Here is a 16,092-nt window from a genome sequence, read left to right as displayed (position 1 = left end):
TGTGTGCGCTGTTGTTTTGGGCTGGGCTGCTGGGGGAGGGATAAGAAAGGTTATTGCTTTCTGCCATTTTATATGATCCATCTTTCTCTTTTATTTTTTAAATCTTGTAACTTGTTTTCATTTTGATTGAGTCATTCACTAAAATTGGGGCTCTTTTCTCAACCCCAGCAGTTTGGAGGAAGAGGGTGAGCAGCAGGAGACCTTTGAAGCCTTGGGTAGGGTGCAGAGAGCACACAACAGGGCTTTTCTGGGCCAAACTGTAGTGGGAAGTGTGCCCGGCAGGATTCAAAACTGCCTTCCTGTCACCCTTGGTTGGCTTAGTCCCCCCAAGAGTCAGTAGAGGTCGCTGCAGCTCCATGGCTTCAGTTCCACACAGAAGGAAAGATACACTTTTTCTTTTCTTTTTTTTAATTATAATGGAATCAGGGTCACACCTGCTTAGCTTGCCAAAGGTGAGGACTGCTAAACACTTCCTTAAGGCGGGCTGTGCAGTAGGGCCTCCCAGAGGTTGTGGGGCCAGACAGTTGTTCAAACTATCACATGAAAACACAGACAAATCCAACAGTTCTTTATTCAGTACCAACAAAGATAATGTCACTCGGGGCTTCCACTGTGGCAGGGGACACCCCAAAACTTTCTAAGAAGTTGAAAAGCCATTATGTTACAGAGGGCACAGGAAGAGAGACTCCCAAAGGAGGAACTGAATTGAAATTACAGGAAAATGCCAAGATAGATTTTTAAAAACAGGTTTGCAACCTGTCAGAGTGTACATTTGTCAAGCAATCCTTTCTCTGTCCCTTGGCTGAGCTCAGGTGTACAATTTGGCAAAGGGAATAGTCTGGAGACCCCAAAGGAATTGGGGTTTATATTTAAGTTCACATTTTTCAGCTCAGAAAAAAAACAGGCTGCTTCAACAACTTTAGAACTTCAATAAAAGTTTTAAGTATTCCATTCACCGATGGTGACATCTAGAGTATAAAGGACCCAGACCAGCGTTTCTTAAATCTACATGCACACAAATCACTGGGATTGTGAAGAATGCAGAGTTCACTTGAATGGGATTCTGCAGTTCTGACAAGCTCTTGGTAACACCAGCGCTGTTGGCCTTTGCAACGAGTATGTCATATAATACTTACAGAATTTTCAAACAGCCCATGATACATACATGATGTCTCATCATGGAATATGAGTTTAAAATTGTAGGAGCATTCTCTGTGAAAGAGTGATTTATTTGAAAGTTACGGACAGGGAAAAAGAATGAACACCTTTTAAAAAAACGCTGCCGTATCTCCCTCTGCCTCGTTCAACACTTCAAAACGTAATGCCACACGACTTGATCTTCAGCCCGGTAAGCCCTAATTAGGTGCCTTAAGTAGTTTCTGAATTGGAGCAAAGCAGGGAGGCGTCTCAGCAGTTTCAGGAACACAGGAGTGAAGAAAGCCTACCAGCATCCTTCCAGGCCCCAGGGAGACGACAACATCTGCGTCCAGCTCTGCTGCTCCCTCTTCTGGAACATTGCAAACCACTGACAACTGCTAAACCGGGACCTGTTGCTGCCACACACCAGCGCCAGCCTGGACCACAGCCAAAGCCACAGCTCAGAAAACAGTCTGGCTGCTTCCTTCCCACGGCAACGGCAACGTGGGCTTTGTTTACACGCCATAGTCAAGCCACACTATGCTGGGCAAATGGACTGGCGGGGGCGAGGGCGTCACACTTGCCAGGCTCCCCCGCCCCCAGTCGCCACTCCCGCATCAGACTGCGTAGTCTGGATAAGAGATCCCAAGGCTGCAGAGAGCACGCTGGAGAAGGCAGCTCCCGCCTCGCTTCTTCTGTAGCTGCCGAGTCCCTGGGTTACAGAGTGCAGCGAGTCAGGTGGCCAATGTCCTTAATCTCCGGACAGTAGAGCACTGAAAGAGTAAAGGGAATGGGGTTAATTGTGGCTGCAGGACGGAGCCGGACCCCTGCGGTCCTCTCGGCGCTCTCCCAGGCCTCCTCCCCAAGCGGCCCCTCACCGTTGCTAGGCAGCGGACGCCGCCAGCGGCGCGCAGGCGCCAAGACCCTGTCCCAGAGACGCCGGAGCGCGCGCCAGCCCGCGCTCCGAGGCCCCGCCCCCTCCTCATTCTCTTCCTCGTGGTCGGCCTCCGGGTCGGCGTCGCCGCGCTCCTTGACCGGACTCCCCGCCATTTCTCGTTCACCCAGGGCCCGCGCTTTGTCTTCCAATCGCGACCATAAGTCGGGGTCGACGGCTACCTCGGTGACGCCACCACGCGGGAGCGCGGAGGGCGCGCGGCAGAAGGGACACGTGACGACGCGGCGCAGGCGCACCACGCGCGCGGCCGCCCCGGCGCCGTCCCCGCGCGCGGCGAGCTGGCGCAGGCAAGCGGTGCAGAGCGTGTGGCCGCAGCGGGCGCGCGCCGTGCCGGGCAGGCGGCGGGGTGCGCGGTCCCCGAGGTTGAAGGGCCGGTAGCAGATACTGCAGTCCAGTTCGCCCCGTTCTGGCAGAGAGGGTACCCTCACCAAGAGTTGCATGGCGCCCGCCGAGGAGGACGCGAAGGCGTTGCTCGCGCGCTCTGCGCGGTGGACAAGAACGACCGGACCCTCTTGTATTCTGGGGTTCTTGGGGCCGGCGCCGCGGCTTCTTGCCCCTTTTTATAGTGGGGCCCAACCCTGGAGGCATCACGCGACGGGCGGGCCGCTCCCACCGGCGGCACGCGTGGGGGCGGTGGAGGCGAGGGCTGGAATGCCAGCGATGGCGGAGCGCAGCAGACAGCCCAGAGGGCTCTGCTGGGACCGGGACCCTGGAGAGACCCCCGATCCTTCTTTCCTTCACATCTTCTTTCAAACCCCAGCCCAGCGTCAGTACCACAGGACTCCATCCTGTGTCTATCTGCAGGTCCCTCAGCCACTCAGGGCCCTAAAGCCCCTTGTTCTGTTTGTTCACTGCTTACGAGTTCACAACTCCACCCAGACAGCTTCCAGGACCGGTTACACTGCCCCAGCTGTTAGTGGGCTCCCTGGCGGCCCAGGCTATCCTGCCCCACCTGCTGTTCTGCTTATGATTTTTTTTAAAGATTCATTATTTTTTTTTTTTATTGGAAAGGCTGATTTACAGAGCGAAGGCGAGGCAGAAAGATCTTCCATCCACTGGTTCACACCTCAAATTCCGCAACAGCCAGAACTGAGCCTATACAAAGCCAAGAAGGAGCTTCTTCCAGGCCTCCCATGCAGATACAGGGTCCCAAAGCTTTGGACCATCCTCTGCTGCTTTCCCAAGCCACAAGAAGAGAGCTGGATAGGAAGTGGAGCATCTGGGATATGAACCGGTGCCCATATGGGATGCTGGCACTGCAGGTGGAGAATTAGCTAGTTGAGCCATTGTGCCCCTCTCCCCCTTGCTTATACATGAGCTGTGTTGTAAGGCTGGCTCCCCAAATTTCATTCTTCCAAATTTCATTCACTCTTCACCTGACATGTAAACCCAAGGAGACCCTTGGGTTCCAGAGCAGGGATGGGAATGCTGGGAATCTTCCCATTCTGGCGGCCTGCACACCCACACACAGTGATGGCTCCTGCGAGGCATCCCAGCATATGACTTGTGACTCAGGGGTCTGACTTCCCCCACAGGTAAACAGGACGTGGGACTCAGAGCCCTCATTCCCTCCTGGGGACACACCCACAGGTGCTGGTGGACTCAGACACAGTCTGGAACCAGCTGGCTCAGGGTCAAATGTTTGCCTCTGCCACTGGTGAAGGAGCTACTTTTTTTTGGCCAGGACAGCATGAGCTTCTAGACCCTTAAAATAGGGCCCTGCACACCAGCATGTGTGCACTCATTGTCTCAGGACCCAGCATTTTCACCCGAAATCTCTCTGGGACAATACAATGTGGACTTCTCTGCTCCCGAGGCATGCACTGGCTTTAACAGGCAATAGAATTGGTTTGATGCAACTAAAAACCCAGAGGGAAACTTTTCATTCATGCAGAGGTGTGCAATTATTTGTAAACCAACATCTAGGGGCTTTTGTCTTTCTGTCCACTCCACAGAAGCTTGTCATGCACAGAGATCTGTCCTAATTCAAAACTGTCTCCTCCCCATATGACATTGCTCTTTTAATATCTTCAATTGGTGAGAACACTTTTCAGGTACATCTGGTGACGTAAATACTCCCAAAGAAATGAATGACCAAGTTTTGGGCTTGTAGGTCCCGTTGTTTGTTCCACGGCTTTTCTAGTTTATCTTCAAGATAAACTGATGATCTGTTTCCAAACCAGAAAAACACACACACAACTGCCCTGAAGACAGCATGTGGGGGGGTGGGGTTGGGGATGACTGAGGACACATGGAGGAGATTAGAAGCATTCATTCAGTGGCCAGCACTAAGTGCCAAGCAGGCTGGGGAGGCCAGACCGAATGTCCCTGCTCAGACGGTCTGCCAGCTGAACACAGGCCAGGTGAAAATAACTGAAGAATTCCAGGCCAGCCCTACAGAAATGAGTGGAAAGGAAGGTGTTGTTTTACAAGTTGCTTCAAGCCATTCCATGTTAATTTTTATTTATTTTTTTAAAGGTTTATTTATTTTTATTACGAAGTTGGATATACAGAGAGAAAGAGAGACAGAGAGGAAGATCTTCCATCCGATGGTTTACTCCCCAAGTGTCTTCAACGGCTAGAGCTGTGTGATCCGGAGCCAGGAGCTCTTCCGGGCCTTTTGGGCCGTCCTCGACTGCTTTCCCAGGCCACAACCAGGGAGCTGGATGGGAAGTGGAGCTGCCGGGATTAGAACCGGCGCCCATATGGGATCCCGGCGGGTTCAAGGCGAGGACTTTAGCCGCTAGGCCACGCCGCCGGGCTCTGCTCTACTTCTTATCCAGCTCCCTGCTAACGTACCTGGGAAAGCAGTCGAAGAAGGCCCTAGTGCTTGGACCCTGCCACTCATATGGGAGACTTAGCCATTGCAGTCATTTGGGGAGTGAACCAGCAGATGAAAGATCTCTCTCTGTAACATTTCCTTGCAAATAAATACTTTTTTTTTTAAAGATTTATTCATTTTTATTACAGCCAGATATACACAGAGGAGGAGAGACAGAGAGGAAGATCTTCCATCCGATGATTCACTCCCCAAGTGAGCCGCAACGGGCCGATGCACGCCGATCCCAAGCCGGGAACCTGGAACCTCCTCCGGGTCTCCCACGCGGGTGCAGGGTCCCAATGCATTGGGCCGTCCTCAACTGCTTTCCCAGGCCACAAGCAGGGAGTTGGATGGGAAATGGAGCTGCCGGGATTAGAACCGGCGCCCATATGGGATCCCGGGGCTTCAAGGTGAGGACTTTAGCCGCTAGGCCACACCGCCGGGCCCAATAAAAACATTTTTTAAAAGATAACATTCTAAAGGGTTCAGCTCAATGGCTAAAACCTCACCTTGCAAGCACCGGATCCCATATAGTTGCCAGTTCCAGTCCCAGCCACTTCACTTCCCATCCAGCTCCCTGTTTGTGACCTGAGAAAGCAGTGGAAGGTGGCCCAATGCCTTTTACCCTGTACCCATGTGGGAGACCTGGAAGAAGTTCCTGGCTCCTGGCTTCGGATCGGATCAGCTCAGCTCCGGCCGTTGAAGCCACTTGGGGAGTGAACCAGTGGATGAAGATCTTTCTATTTGTCTCTCCTTCTCTCTGTATATCTGTCTTTCCAATAAAACATAAATAATTTTTAAAATTCTAAAGTACCCTGTGAGGTCTTGTGGATTTTCAGTTCCCCCAGGCCACATGGCCTTTGCGTGGGCTCTGGCCTCAACTCTCTTGTTCTCACCTTAACACCTTTACAGCCTTCAGTGCTTGCCGCAGCCTCCTCATCTCACATAAACCCTGGACTGGACTCTGGACAACTGACAGTGTAATTTGTTTGGTGTTTATGTGGTGTTCTTTCCCATCAGTCACCTGCATGGTTTTTCTGTTTTGTTTTCCCCCCACCACTACTTAATTCCGGTGTCATACCATAATACAACTCAATAAACAAATACTTGTTAAATAATATGAGTGAGGTGAATGGTAAGTAGGGCAAATGTTTAAATGTCAAGGGGGTGTGACAGTAAAGGAAAGATTTTTTTTTTTTTCCTTCAGAGGCAGGTAATTCAAGAAGGACCTTGTAAAATATTTCATGCAAGGTAGAGGTGGGAGGGGAGCGGCATCATCAAAGCGTGTAATCTTCCCAGGGAACTATTTAAAGAGAATACTATTTGAACTGATAAGCTCATGTGTATTTGCTACAGAATAACTAATCATGGTTTAGTCATGCATTTTTACTTCTTTGCTTCCTCCACAGTCTTCCAAAATGAGTGGGAGATGAGAGGAGTGAGGGCCCTACAAGCTGATCTGGTTGGTTGCTAATCCAGTATATGGCACACTGCTGACTTTTTTGGAAATCGGTTTCCCCTGCTCTCCCGGCTTCCCGGACCAAGGAGGGTTGGGCTCGGTGGCAGGGAGACAGTGAGGCAGTATTTAAGGGAACCGGGGGCTCTGCCTCCGCCCTCTGTGACTTTTACAGGTTGTTATTTTCCTCCCCCAGAGAATCTGAGTCTTCTGGGGAGGGGAGGGCTCCGACCCAGCTCCATCCCCTTGCTTTATTGCCAACCTCATATCTGATCTTTCAGATGCTTAAATATATTTTAAAATCTTCAGGCCTGACATAATGGCTCGATGGCTCAATCCTCACTTTGCAACTGCCAGGATCTCATATATGTGCCAGTTCATGTCCCAGTTGCTCCACTTCCTTTCCAGTTCCTTGCTTATGGTCTGGGAAAGCAGTGGAGCATGGCCCAAAGCCTTGGGAGACCTAGAAGAAGCTCTTGGCTCTGGATCAACTCAGCTGCAGTCATTGCAGCCACTTGGGGAGTAAACCAGTGAATGGAAGATCTTTCTCTCTTTCTGTTTATCTGCCTTTCCAATAATAATAATAATAAATCTTTATAAATAAATAAAATAAAATAAATAAATAAACCTTTCCCTGCCCGTGTCCCTTCACCAGAAAACCAGTCTTCCCCTCTCCTCCTGCAGGTCCTGAAGCCTCAAGCTCTGAACAGCGTCTCCGGCTCAGCCACAAGTGAACTACACAGGCAGCTCCTGGGCACAGGTATGGGTGTCTGGCCGAGGGGTCTGAGAAGTAAGGCTGAGGAATAAGCAGCAACCAAAGCCAGATGTCAGCTGGATCCTTCCCAGAAAGGAGCCAAATCTCAGAGTTCTGAGGATTGTGACCACTGAAGGAAAAACAAAACACGAAGCCTCTGTGCCTGGGTTCTTTTTGAGCCAGTGACCAGGAGGCAGGTCACTGGGGAAGGGTGAAACAGCCAGGTCATGGAGGTGAGCGAGCAACGCAGAGAAAGCTGGGAGCATCCTAGTCGTCAGGGGCCAAAGAGCCTGCCACAGGTGACCCAGTAACCCCACCACCACCACCACCACCACCACACACACTTCAGACAGTGCGAGGATCAAGCTGAGGTTTTATTTACAGTTCCCTGGGAAGTCTTACAGAAGAGGGGTCATCGTTATTGCTTTAGGATTATTGCAGGAGGAAGGCTGCCATCCTCCACTGCCAAACAGAAAGTCCTGCTCTGGACTTCAGAGTCCGTCCCTGGGTTAGCTGTATCAGCCCCGTGCCTCTGGCCTGACCCACAGGCTGCGGAGCGCAGTACCCATTGTGCCAGAACCCACCTTGGCCAAAGCTGCCTGCTGTGGCCCTCTTCTCGGCCATGAGCAGGGTGCTGTAGCCTTGAACTGTGCCTCTGCTCTCCGCAAGAACAAGGGGCGCCGTTGGTTCCGTTCCGGCCAGGACCAGCCTGGCTTCCTGCACGCCGAACAACCCCGGAGCTCCCTTTCCTAGGTCCCAGCTGATGTCACAGCTCGCTCATTAACTTATTGCCCCTGGAGGTCATCTTAAGGGTCACTTTTAGGGTACCCTACGTATTTCTTACACCTAATGTCTTCCTTTTTTTTTTTTTTTCTTCTCCTCCCTGGGTCTCGGTAACAGGAGGCTGAGAGAAAGGAGACCAAGTGGAAGAGAAGAGGCCCATAGCTCAAGCCCGGAATTAGCAAGAAGGCCTAAAGGTGCAGCAGCTGCGGGGGGGGGGCGGAGGGGCGGCGGGCTACTTTGTCTCTGCAGCCCTGCTGCGGCAGGATATGGCTTTATTTGTCATGCATTTTGCTACTCGGCGGGACTTGGTGGGCGGGGCGACCCTGGCTCCATGCCGCTGCCCGGGGGCCGGGCGGGAGAGTGGCTGTTGTGGGGTTCTCAGGCAGGGGAGGCGGCTTGGGGCTGTGACCCTGAGCCTCCTGGCTGGTTCCCCATGCCCCTCGTCGGACTATTTCTTGGGGTGTGGTTTGTTCCCCAGCAGCACATCGACCTCCGTCACGGTCTGCGGAGTCAGCTGGCTGAGCACCTGCAGAACGAAGGGGGCGCTGGGGGCGAGAGGGCAGGGGCAGTATATGCAGGGTCACCAGGAAGGGCAGGGGACTTGAGGACCGGGGGAGGCAGCACAGCGGAACCAGCTGGCGAGGAGGTAGTGGCGGCTGTGCATCTGGCATCCCTGGTCGCCAGCCAAGTGATGGCTCTGTAGTGGATGACCCTCACACGGTCATCCTGAGTTGGACAGCACAGCAAGGCCGTGACTTCTGGGAAAGTGGACAGATGGGCTGTGGCCTGTCATCCACTCACCTGCAGGGCACCTAGGTGTTCCAGCAGCTGTTCTGCATTTGACACCCCCAGCAAGACGGAGCTGACCCCCTCACTGCGGAGACACCAGGCTGAAGCCGAAAGAGAAAACACAGAACTGATGGGAACAGGACGCACATGGGCTTTGGTAATGCCAGAAGACAAGGGTCCCCTCTTGAGAACACTGGGACTCAGGACAGGGTTGCAAGCAGGCAGGGGCCAGATTGTCTCACCGATGGCCAGCTGTGCCGCAGTGCAGCCCAGCTGGTTGGCAATGGGGAGGAGGTCCAACACTTTGGCTTGTTGCTTCTTGCCCTCCTCACTGTGCACTCTGTCCTTGAGCCACTGGTAGCCCTGGAGGCCATGGAGAAATCAGCACAAGTCATTTCACACCCCCCTCCCACCCTCTCACTCAACACACAGCCGCCCAAATCGCACCTTGAAGCCGGCCCTGCAAGGATCTGGGACCCGCCCATCGTACTTGCTGGTAATGAGGCCACAGGCTAGAGGGGACCAGGTGACAGAGCCCACACCTAAGAGGAAGAGGGGACAGGGTGTGAGGGAGGGGACCCCGGCTGCAGGGAGGGGGCACAGAGGGAGAAGCAGGGGTGAAGGAGCTACAAACCAATCTTGTGGTAGAGCTCCGGCAGCTGCATCTCCACCTTCTCCCTCTGAAAGAAGTGATTCTCGGCTTGCTCACATACTGGAGGGATCAGATTAAACTGTCTGGCCATGGAGTAGGCCTCCTAGGGTCGGGTGGTGGGGGAGAGATGGAGTCAGAGTGGGTTATGTGGGCACTGGGAACCTAGGGTGGTATGGAGCAGGGGAGGGGCAATTAGCACACTCACCATGATTTCTGCAGCCCCCCATCGGGATGTGCCCCAGTAAAGGGCCAAGCCCTGGTTGATGACATGGGTCATGGCTCGCACAATCTCTGGGCACATGGAGGAGAGGGAACACCTCATTCCTGAGCCCTGGGCATTCGGGGTTGCAGCCTCCCTCTCCCTCCTGCCCTGCCCAAATCCAGGACAACTCTCTGGTTCACATCTATTCTTTGCCCCCCCCCCCATCTAAGTTGGGGTGAGAGGCTGCATCTCTATCAGGGGGCTCTGGGAAGGGGTTGGCCTTGCTGCCATGGGCTGGTAGAATTGCTGAGCTTGGAAGGACTGCCAGGTTTAGGGGGTGCGGCTTTTACCCTCCATAGGACTATTAGGGTCTGAGCGATTGGCAAAGACAATGTCCACGTAGTCCAGCTGGAGGCGTTCCAGGGACCCACGCAAGCCTGCAGGTTGGGGTGAGGAGAGAAAGAGCAACAGTTGCATTTACCAAGAATCCAACCCTTATGCCCTTGTGCACCCTCTGCAACCCTATGCCAGACCGCTATCCCAGGGACTCTGAAAACATTCTCAGCTCCCCTAAGGCTTCCAGACCCAGCCTCATCAGCTCCCCAAACCCCTAAACTTACCCTCAATGATGTGTTTGCGGCTTAAGCCCCGTTCGGTTTCTGCCCTGTAGAAAAAGGCTAGGTGAAAGATAAGAGGACACAAAGAATATAGAGGACCAGGGCTGGCCTGGAGCCATCGGGAAGGATGTGGACCTGAGTGGTAGCAGGTGAGGGGCAGCTGTCCCAACTCCCAGGCATGCACTTGCTTTGTAAGGCTCCATCCTGATCCTAGTGGGGCAGCCACTTACTGTCCTCCCCAAAAAATCTTGGTGGTGATGACATAGCTTGATCTCCTGGGAGGAAAAAAATAATAAATGGCAGAAACAGCAATTCAGAGTTTTGGGTAACTGTGTGCCCAGCATCCCCTGACACCCAGGCCCCCATCCCCACCACTATCTCACCTCCAAGCTTTACTTTTGAGGATGTTGCCCAGGGTTCTTTCAGCTCTGGAAGAAAGACATGGCAGAGGCACTGACCCCTCCACAGCAGGCTCGATTCCTTCCCTCTCCCCGGTTCCTCTCAGGAGGTGGAGTAGAAGCAGGATCCCATGTACTCTCAGTGCCATCCCGCAATGAGGGCTGTGGTCAGCTATTTGGTTTTCCTTCCTTCACTTAAACAGCTGATGTGTATCAGCTGTGGTCCAAGCCCTCCTGGGGTATTAACGGGCTGCACTAGGTTGAGGGGAGAGGCAGGGACTGGAGGGGTAAAGGGTGCCAGGGAGGACACTGCCTTCCTCAGCTGGGAGCCTCTGCAAAAATCCCACCCATCCTCCTCCATGCTGCTTGGATTATACTTCAGGCATGAAATGTTCTCTGACCACCGCAGGTTGTGGTCATTTCTGCCAGTCAGCTTCCACAGAATCGGGGACACAATTCTTTAGCATGTAATTAGGAGCTAACCTGTGATAAGCCCTGAATTGTTAGACTGTGACTGTCAATCATTGTATCTTCCTCGTTTGTTTGTTTGGCTGTTTAACCACTCAGCATGTACACATTTTGGGGAACATGTGGATTTCATTGCAGAAGCATGACTACTCTTTGATGGGCTGCAGCTAGGTACTTGGGGGAAGGGCAAGACATATTCCAGGGAAGGAGGGGCCTCTGAGTTAGGCAGGGAATATAGCCTCATAAGCAAACAATTGTGGGTCAAAATCAGTATCATGTGTTAGGGGGCTCCTAAGGGGGGAGTTGGGCAAGGGCTTCCTGGAAGAACGTTTTGAGCCAAATCCTGCAGATGAGCAGAGGTGTTGGCCAGTTGTTCTCTGCCTCCCTCCTAGTCCAAATCTATCCCAGAACTTGGCTGCCCCCAAGGGTGAAGTCACAGATGTGTGATGTGGCATGCAGTGCCTGAAAACTCAACCTTGTAGTCCTCACGTAGTCATTCTTTGTTGATGCTCAGGACATTCACTATTTATTGTGACTGCGCTGGATGCCCAGGGACCTCTAAGTCAGAAAGGTACAGAGGCTGGACCTACAGCTCCCAGAGTGCTTTGGGTGCCCCTAGGCTAAAAGATTGCAATGGAGTGGTTTCAGAATTCCCAGGGTTCTCCAGGGGGGAAAATGAAGAAGCGCTGCTGTTGTGTCAACCTTCCAGCCAGTTCTTACTTTCCTGCCGCGTACACCTCGGCAGTGTCAAACAGGTTTATGCCATGCTCGTAAGCTAATGTCAGCACATCCTCTGCCGTCTAGGGAAGTGAGAGAAGAAGAGGTGAAGGTCAACCACTTACCCCTCCAGCACCTCCTTCCCCATGCTCATTGCCAGGGCAGATCTATATCCCACTTTTTCTGGTTCTGTCACCACCACCCACCAACCAGCCCTTCTTAGGTCTTCTCACTTATACCTCGTCTGAAATTTGAGACCCAAATGTGACCCAGGTACCTGCAAGAAGGAGAAGCCAGACCCATGAGAATCTCAGGGACCAGACCAAAGAAAAAAGTCCCTTCCCCAAATGCATACTGCAACTCACCCAGGCCAAGACAGGACACCCGCAGACCAGACTTCCCCAGGTTCCTGCAGAATACAGAAGCAGCAAGAAGGGGAGGAGCCCATTTGGGACCTAGAGAGGTAGCCCCAGCTCCTATCCTTCCTGTCTTCAGGATGCCCTAGTCCTAAGGAACTAGATCCAGCAGGCCTGCCTGTGGGGTGGGGCAGTGACGTACTCGAAGCCCTGGGGATAGTGTTGACGGAATAAACGAGCAGATATGTGCCTCCTGCTGGAGCCGTTGTCCAGGTCTTCGTTTCCTCCCATCACACTGCAGGTGTGCTCTGTGGTCTGTCTGCTGGGTGAGGTCTTGTCTGAATTTGCGTCATCTCTGGGATGTGGGAGGGGGTGGGCTGGGAAGAATTTGGCTGGATGTGGTGAATTTATGAGAGAGAGAAAATGCTAAGCTAAAGGGCAATACCAGTGTGGAAGAGGTAAATCAAGTCAAGTTCAATTTCAGGCACTCAAGCAGGGGTCCCTGGCTTGGCAGATAGGAGATTAGTGGGGATTATGACTGCTGGTTCTCCCCCTGCTGCTGTTGGCTCAGAACCAGGGAGCCCCCGTTTGGGCAGTGGTGGGTTCAACTCCCTAGTGATGGCCATCACATGGAGGAGATTCGATTCCTCGGGTGCCACAGCTAGGTCAGAGCAGTGACCTTGGCTCACTCCCACATAGAAGCCCCCTCCTCCTACCCTCCCACCTTCCCCTCACAGTGAGCTTCAAGGAACCCAAGCCAGGCAGTCCCCTGGGATAAAGTGGTAACATTTTCCAGCACTTTCTCCACCGGCCTCTGGCCCTCCATGGTTGTGTGGGGATGAAAGGTGCAGTCTTTCCTTCTCCCCAGCCCAAAGGCTGGGCCCTTGGGGCAGGTAGGGCAGTATCTGGGTCAGGTGCCCTGAGCCTGCAGCCTGAGGGAGAAGCTGTTTTTCTCCCTCCAGTCCCCAGGACATGACCCAAGGACATTCCACTGGAGGTGGGGGAGCAGGTACAGCCTGGAGAGGGGGCAAATCCCTAGTCTTCCTAGGGGTACTGACAGTGGCTCGAGGCAGGTCCCAATCAATCTTGATAAACTTAATTTTCTCACAGGGAAAGACTCAAAGAGGGGATCAAGTCAGACATTGCCCCAGACGGGAACAAGAGACTGAACCCCGATCTTCCAGAAGTTTGAAGGAGTCTTGGTGGCCATCCCAGGAAGCCCCCAGTAGTGCCGAACAGGGCGGGCTGCCCGGTGCCCTCCCCCAGCTCCCCATACCTGTACTTCATGCCAGTGCCTCGGCCGGTGCTCTCTCGGAGGGCCCCAGCGGGCGCTGGGGGTCGGGGGACCAGTGCCACTCGGGCCTTAGGGCCCGGCCCTCCACTGCCTGGCGGGTTCCCGTGTCCCCCACCGACCGGCCCGCCATTACCGCCCCCGGGGCCGGGCCGGGGTCCGCACAGACGGTCTTCGCTGCTCCGGCTGCGAAGGTTCTGCTCGGTGCAAACGATAGACACCTGCATGCCGGCCAGGGCGGGGGAGGGGGCTCCGAGGGGAGCAGGGCAGCCCGCGGTGGGGCAGCGTGGTGCGAGCTCGGCGGAGAGCGGGAGGGCCGGGGAGGCTGCGGCGGGGAGCCGCCAGTCAGATCAGGCCCGCGGGGGCGGACTGCTTGGAGGTCGCGGGGTTTGAGGCGGTGGTGGTGAGGGGCGCCCAGGAGTAGAGAAATTCAAATAAGGGGGCGCTGGCGCAGGGAGGAAGGGGGTGAAGGTCCGGGGCCGTCCTCGGAGGGTAGGAACTCAGCAACGGGCGGTGAGGGGGGTGGTGGCAGCAGAAGGATGCCACTTCTGCCCGAACCGCAGCAGTACCCGGGCTGCCAGCCGCGTCTGCAGCTGGCCCAGCTCATCAACATGCAGACACCGCCCCCTCATCTGCATAGAGCCACCCACCTCCTCCCCCGGACCCACAGCTTATCTGCATGAGCCCCTCCTGAGGATGATCGGAGGGGCAGTTCCTAGCTGGGAACTACACCTTGGGGGACCCGAGGCAGGTCAGCTTTCCCTTTGTCCAGGGGCTCTCAATGGGTTGGGAGGGATTTTTGTCCACTAAGGGACACATGGTAAGGTTTGGACACACTGTGATTGTTAGGATTGGGGAGGGACCAGGCATGTGTGAGTGACATACAGGAGGGTGCAAGTGAAAAACCCTGCAAAACATAAGCCTGCTCCTACAACCCAGCATTCTCCAGCCTGACATGCCAGTGGTGACCCTGTGGAGAAGCCCACTGTACCAAGCGTTTTGGGGGTGCACCCACCCACATACTCATGTTCCTGAGTGGGGCAGGACTCATGCAAGCCAACACACGTGGGCTGTACAGGGTGACAAACACTTTATTTTGTGCGTTTCACAGCGGCAGGCAAGGATAAAACTGAAGAAAGGACCTGGTTTAGGGGTGTAGGGATGTCTGTGGGCCTCCTGGTGATTCTTGGGGAGATACCAGGGCATGTTTCTAGGGTTGCAGGCCTGGGATGCAGGGGCGGGGAGCCCCCAGACGGATCAAGATTCTCCTGCTGATTGGGGTGGAGGTAGGTTGCTTCAGCCAGCCCGGGCTGAGAAGAAGGGCAGAGAACGTACGTAGGAGTCTAGGCGGGAGTGGAACAGCTCACTCTGCACCGTCTGACCGAGGGGGCACAGTGGGTTTTTCACCACCAGCTCCACGTACAGCTGTGGGGAGGAAGGGACTTAGAGCCCAGCTTTGGAAACGCATCCTTTCCACTCCCCCCAACCTGGTGTGACCTCAGAGGTGTGTGACCCCACACAGAGCACCAGCTGAGAGGGGAGGAGGGATGCGTGGTGGTGCCCACTGACCTACCCTCCCTCCACCCCAGGAAACTCTGATTTCAACAGTAGGAGTTGACAAGGGAAGCTGGTGACCCCCAGGGTTGTTCAGGGACTCTGGGGAGCGGGACCCTGGGGCCAGCACTGACCGCGCTGTAAATGTGATGTAACACATCTCTGATGGGTCCCACACCCAAGTCGGTATTCATGACCACCTTGATCCCAGTGGGCGTCTCATAGTAGTGGAGTTTGTAACGGCTAGTTTGGAAGGCCAAAAAGCCGTCCTTCCTGTAGATATGAGGAGGATGTTAAGGAGGGGGAGCCCTCCCCAAGAGAAACTTGGGATCCCCTCAAGGCCCTCCCCCTTCTTGATCTCAGCATGGTAAGACATGGTGGGAGACTGGGTCAACACACCTCCCATCCACATCCCTCCAGTTATCCCACGTCCAAGCTCTCCACTTTGAGGCCTGCCCCACCCCACCCCTTGCAGGGCCAGCCCTCCTTGCCACACCCACTCGGACCCTGCTTACATGTCTAGTGGGGACATCTTGCTGACAAACGAGCGGATGGAGAAGAGCATCCCATACATCAGCTTGTACTCCTGCAGGGAGACGGGGACAGAGTTACTCTCAGTGGCTGAGAGAGGCAGACGGGGTGGGGACTAGCCAGGGTTTGGAGCAGCGGGGCTCGGCCTCTTTGCGACTGAGTTACGAGGTCCCTCCCGGGCCCTCTCGTCACCTCCTCCTTGGGGATCCCTGCTTGCTTCTTGCGGTGCCACTCGCTGTAGTGCAGACACACTCCATTGCGGTCAAACAGGTACAGGTTGTGCACGGTCATCTGCAAGGCCAGGGGTATGTGTGCGGGGGGAGCCTCCCTCCGGGACCGCCCCGACCCCGTGGACTAAGGTTCCCAGCCCCCGGATTCATTGCAAGCAGGTGGTGATGGGGTACCCCCACCGCAGGACTCACCGAAACTGCTGAGGGCCCGTCCCGGGCTACTTCCGGCTTCCGAGACGACCCCGCCTTCTCCGGGTCCCTCAAGCGACCGGGACGGGGCCTTAACTCCGCCCCATGACTCCGCCTCCCTCCCTTTCAGCCAATCCGTGGCCTCAGAGGCCGCGCACGCGCACCCAGGCCACCTCAGGCTTCAGGCTCCGG

General features: G+C 54.7%; 3 protein-coding genes across 3 annotated transcripts; all 3 read right to left on the bottom strand.

Annotated features, from left to right (window-relative positions):
- Positions 1–1,288: 1,288 nt before the first annotated feature.
- Positions 1,289–3,032, bottom strand: RNF227 (ring finger protein 227). The gene is made up of 2 exons (XM_058675970.1): positions 2,016–3,032; positions 1,289–1,910 (listed from the first exon to the last, which is right to left on the bottom strand). Exons 1-2 carry the CDS (start codon positions 2,530–2,532, stop codon positions 1,855–1,857), a joined length of 573 nt encoding a protein of 190 aa, XP_058531953.1. The 5' UTR covers positions 2,533–3,032; the 3' UTR covers positions 1,289–1,854.
- Positions 3,033–8,211: 5,179 nt separating this feature from the next.
- KCNAB3 (potassium voltage-gated channel subfamily A regulatory beta subunit 3) lies at positions 8,212–13,667 on the bottom strand. Its single transcript, XM_004594776.2, has 14 exons — positions 13,382–13,667; positions 12,115–12,158; positions 11,989–12,026; positions 11,753–11,832; positions 10,550–10,594; positions 10,397–10,441; positions 10,170–10,213; positions 9,900–9,986; positions 9,553–9,638; positions 9,330–9,450; positions 9,143–9,237; positions 8,938–9,058; positions 8,708–8,796; positions 8,212–8,432 (listed from the first exon to the last, which is right to left on the bottom strand). The coding sequence occupies exons 1-14, from the start codon at positions 13,621–13,623 to the stop codon at positions 8,355–8,357; spliced, it is 1,215 nt and encodes a 404-aa protein (XP_004594833.2). The 5' UTR covers positions 13,624–13,667; the 3' UTR covers positions 8,212–8,354.
- Positions 13,668–14,467: 800 nt separating this feature from the next.
- TRAPPC1 (trafficking protein particle complex subunit 1) lies at positions 14,468–16,053 on the bottom strand. Its single transcript, XM_004594775.3, has 5 exons — positions 15,904–16,053; positions 15,674–15,772; positions 15,466–15,536; positions 15,085–15,223; positions 14,468–14,821 (listed from the first exon to the last, which is right to left on the bottom strand). The coding sequence occupies exons 2-5, from the start codon at positions 15,770–15,772 to the stop codon at positions 14,693–14,695; spliced, it is 438 nt and encodes a 145-aa protein (XP_004594832.1). The 5' UTR covers positions 15,904–16,053; the 3' UTR covers positions 14,468–14,692.
- Positions 16,054–16,092: the final 39 nt, after the last annotated feature.

This window comes from Ochotona princeps, chromosome 17 (genome assembly GCF_030435755.1).
Source record: "Ochotona princeps isolate mOchPri1 chromosome 17, mOchPri1.hap1, whole genome shotgun sequence".
NCBI classification, from domain to species: Eukaryota; Metazoa; Chordata; class Mammalia; order Lagomorpha; family Ochotonidae; genus Ochotona; species Ochotona princeps.
This window is presented reverse-complemented; position numbering and strand designations above follow the sequence as displayed.

Excerpts from the sequence above, each read along its gene's own strand:
- RNF227 (XM_058675970.1), bottom strand. The coding sequence starts at position 2,532 with ATGCAACTCTTGGTGAGGGTACCCTCTCTGCCAGAACGGGGCGAACTG. Across the intron at positions 1,911-2,015 it reads GCGTCCGCTGCCTAGCAACG|TGCTCTACTGTCCGGAGATT; the intron begins GTGAGGGGCCGC and ends TTACTCTTTCAG.
- KCNAB3 (XM_004594776.2), bottom strand. The coding sequence starts at position 13,623 with ATGCAGGTGTCTATCGTTTGCACCGAGCAGAACCTTCGCAGCCGGAGC. Across the intron at positions 11,833-11,988 it reads GGTCTCAAATTTCAGACGAG|ACGGCAGAGGATGTGCTGAC; the intron begins GTATAAGTGAGA and ends TCACTTCCCTAG. Across the intron at positions 10,442-10,549 it reads CTCAAAAGTAAAGCTTGGAG|GAGATCAAGCTATGTCATCA; the intron begins GTGAGATAGTGG and ends TTTTCCTCCCAG.
- TRAPPC1 (XM_004594775.3), bottom strand. The coding sequence starts at position 15,772 with ATGACCGTGCACAACCTGTACCTGTTTGACCGCAATGGAGTGTGTCTG. Across the intron at positions 15,537-15,673 it reads CAGGGATCCCCAAGGAGGAG|GAGTACAAGCTGATGTATGG; the intron begins GTGACGAGAGGG and ends GTCTCCCTGCAG. Across the intron at positions 15,224-15,465 it reads AAGATGTCCCCACTAGACAT|GAAGGACGGCTTTTTGGCCT; the intron begins GTAAGCAGGGTC and ends TCATATCTACAG.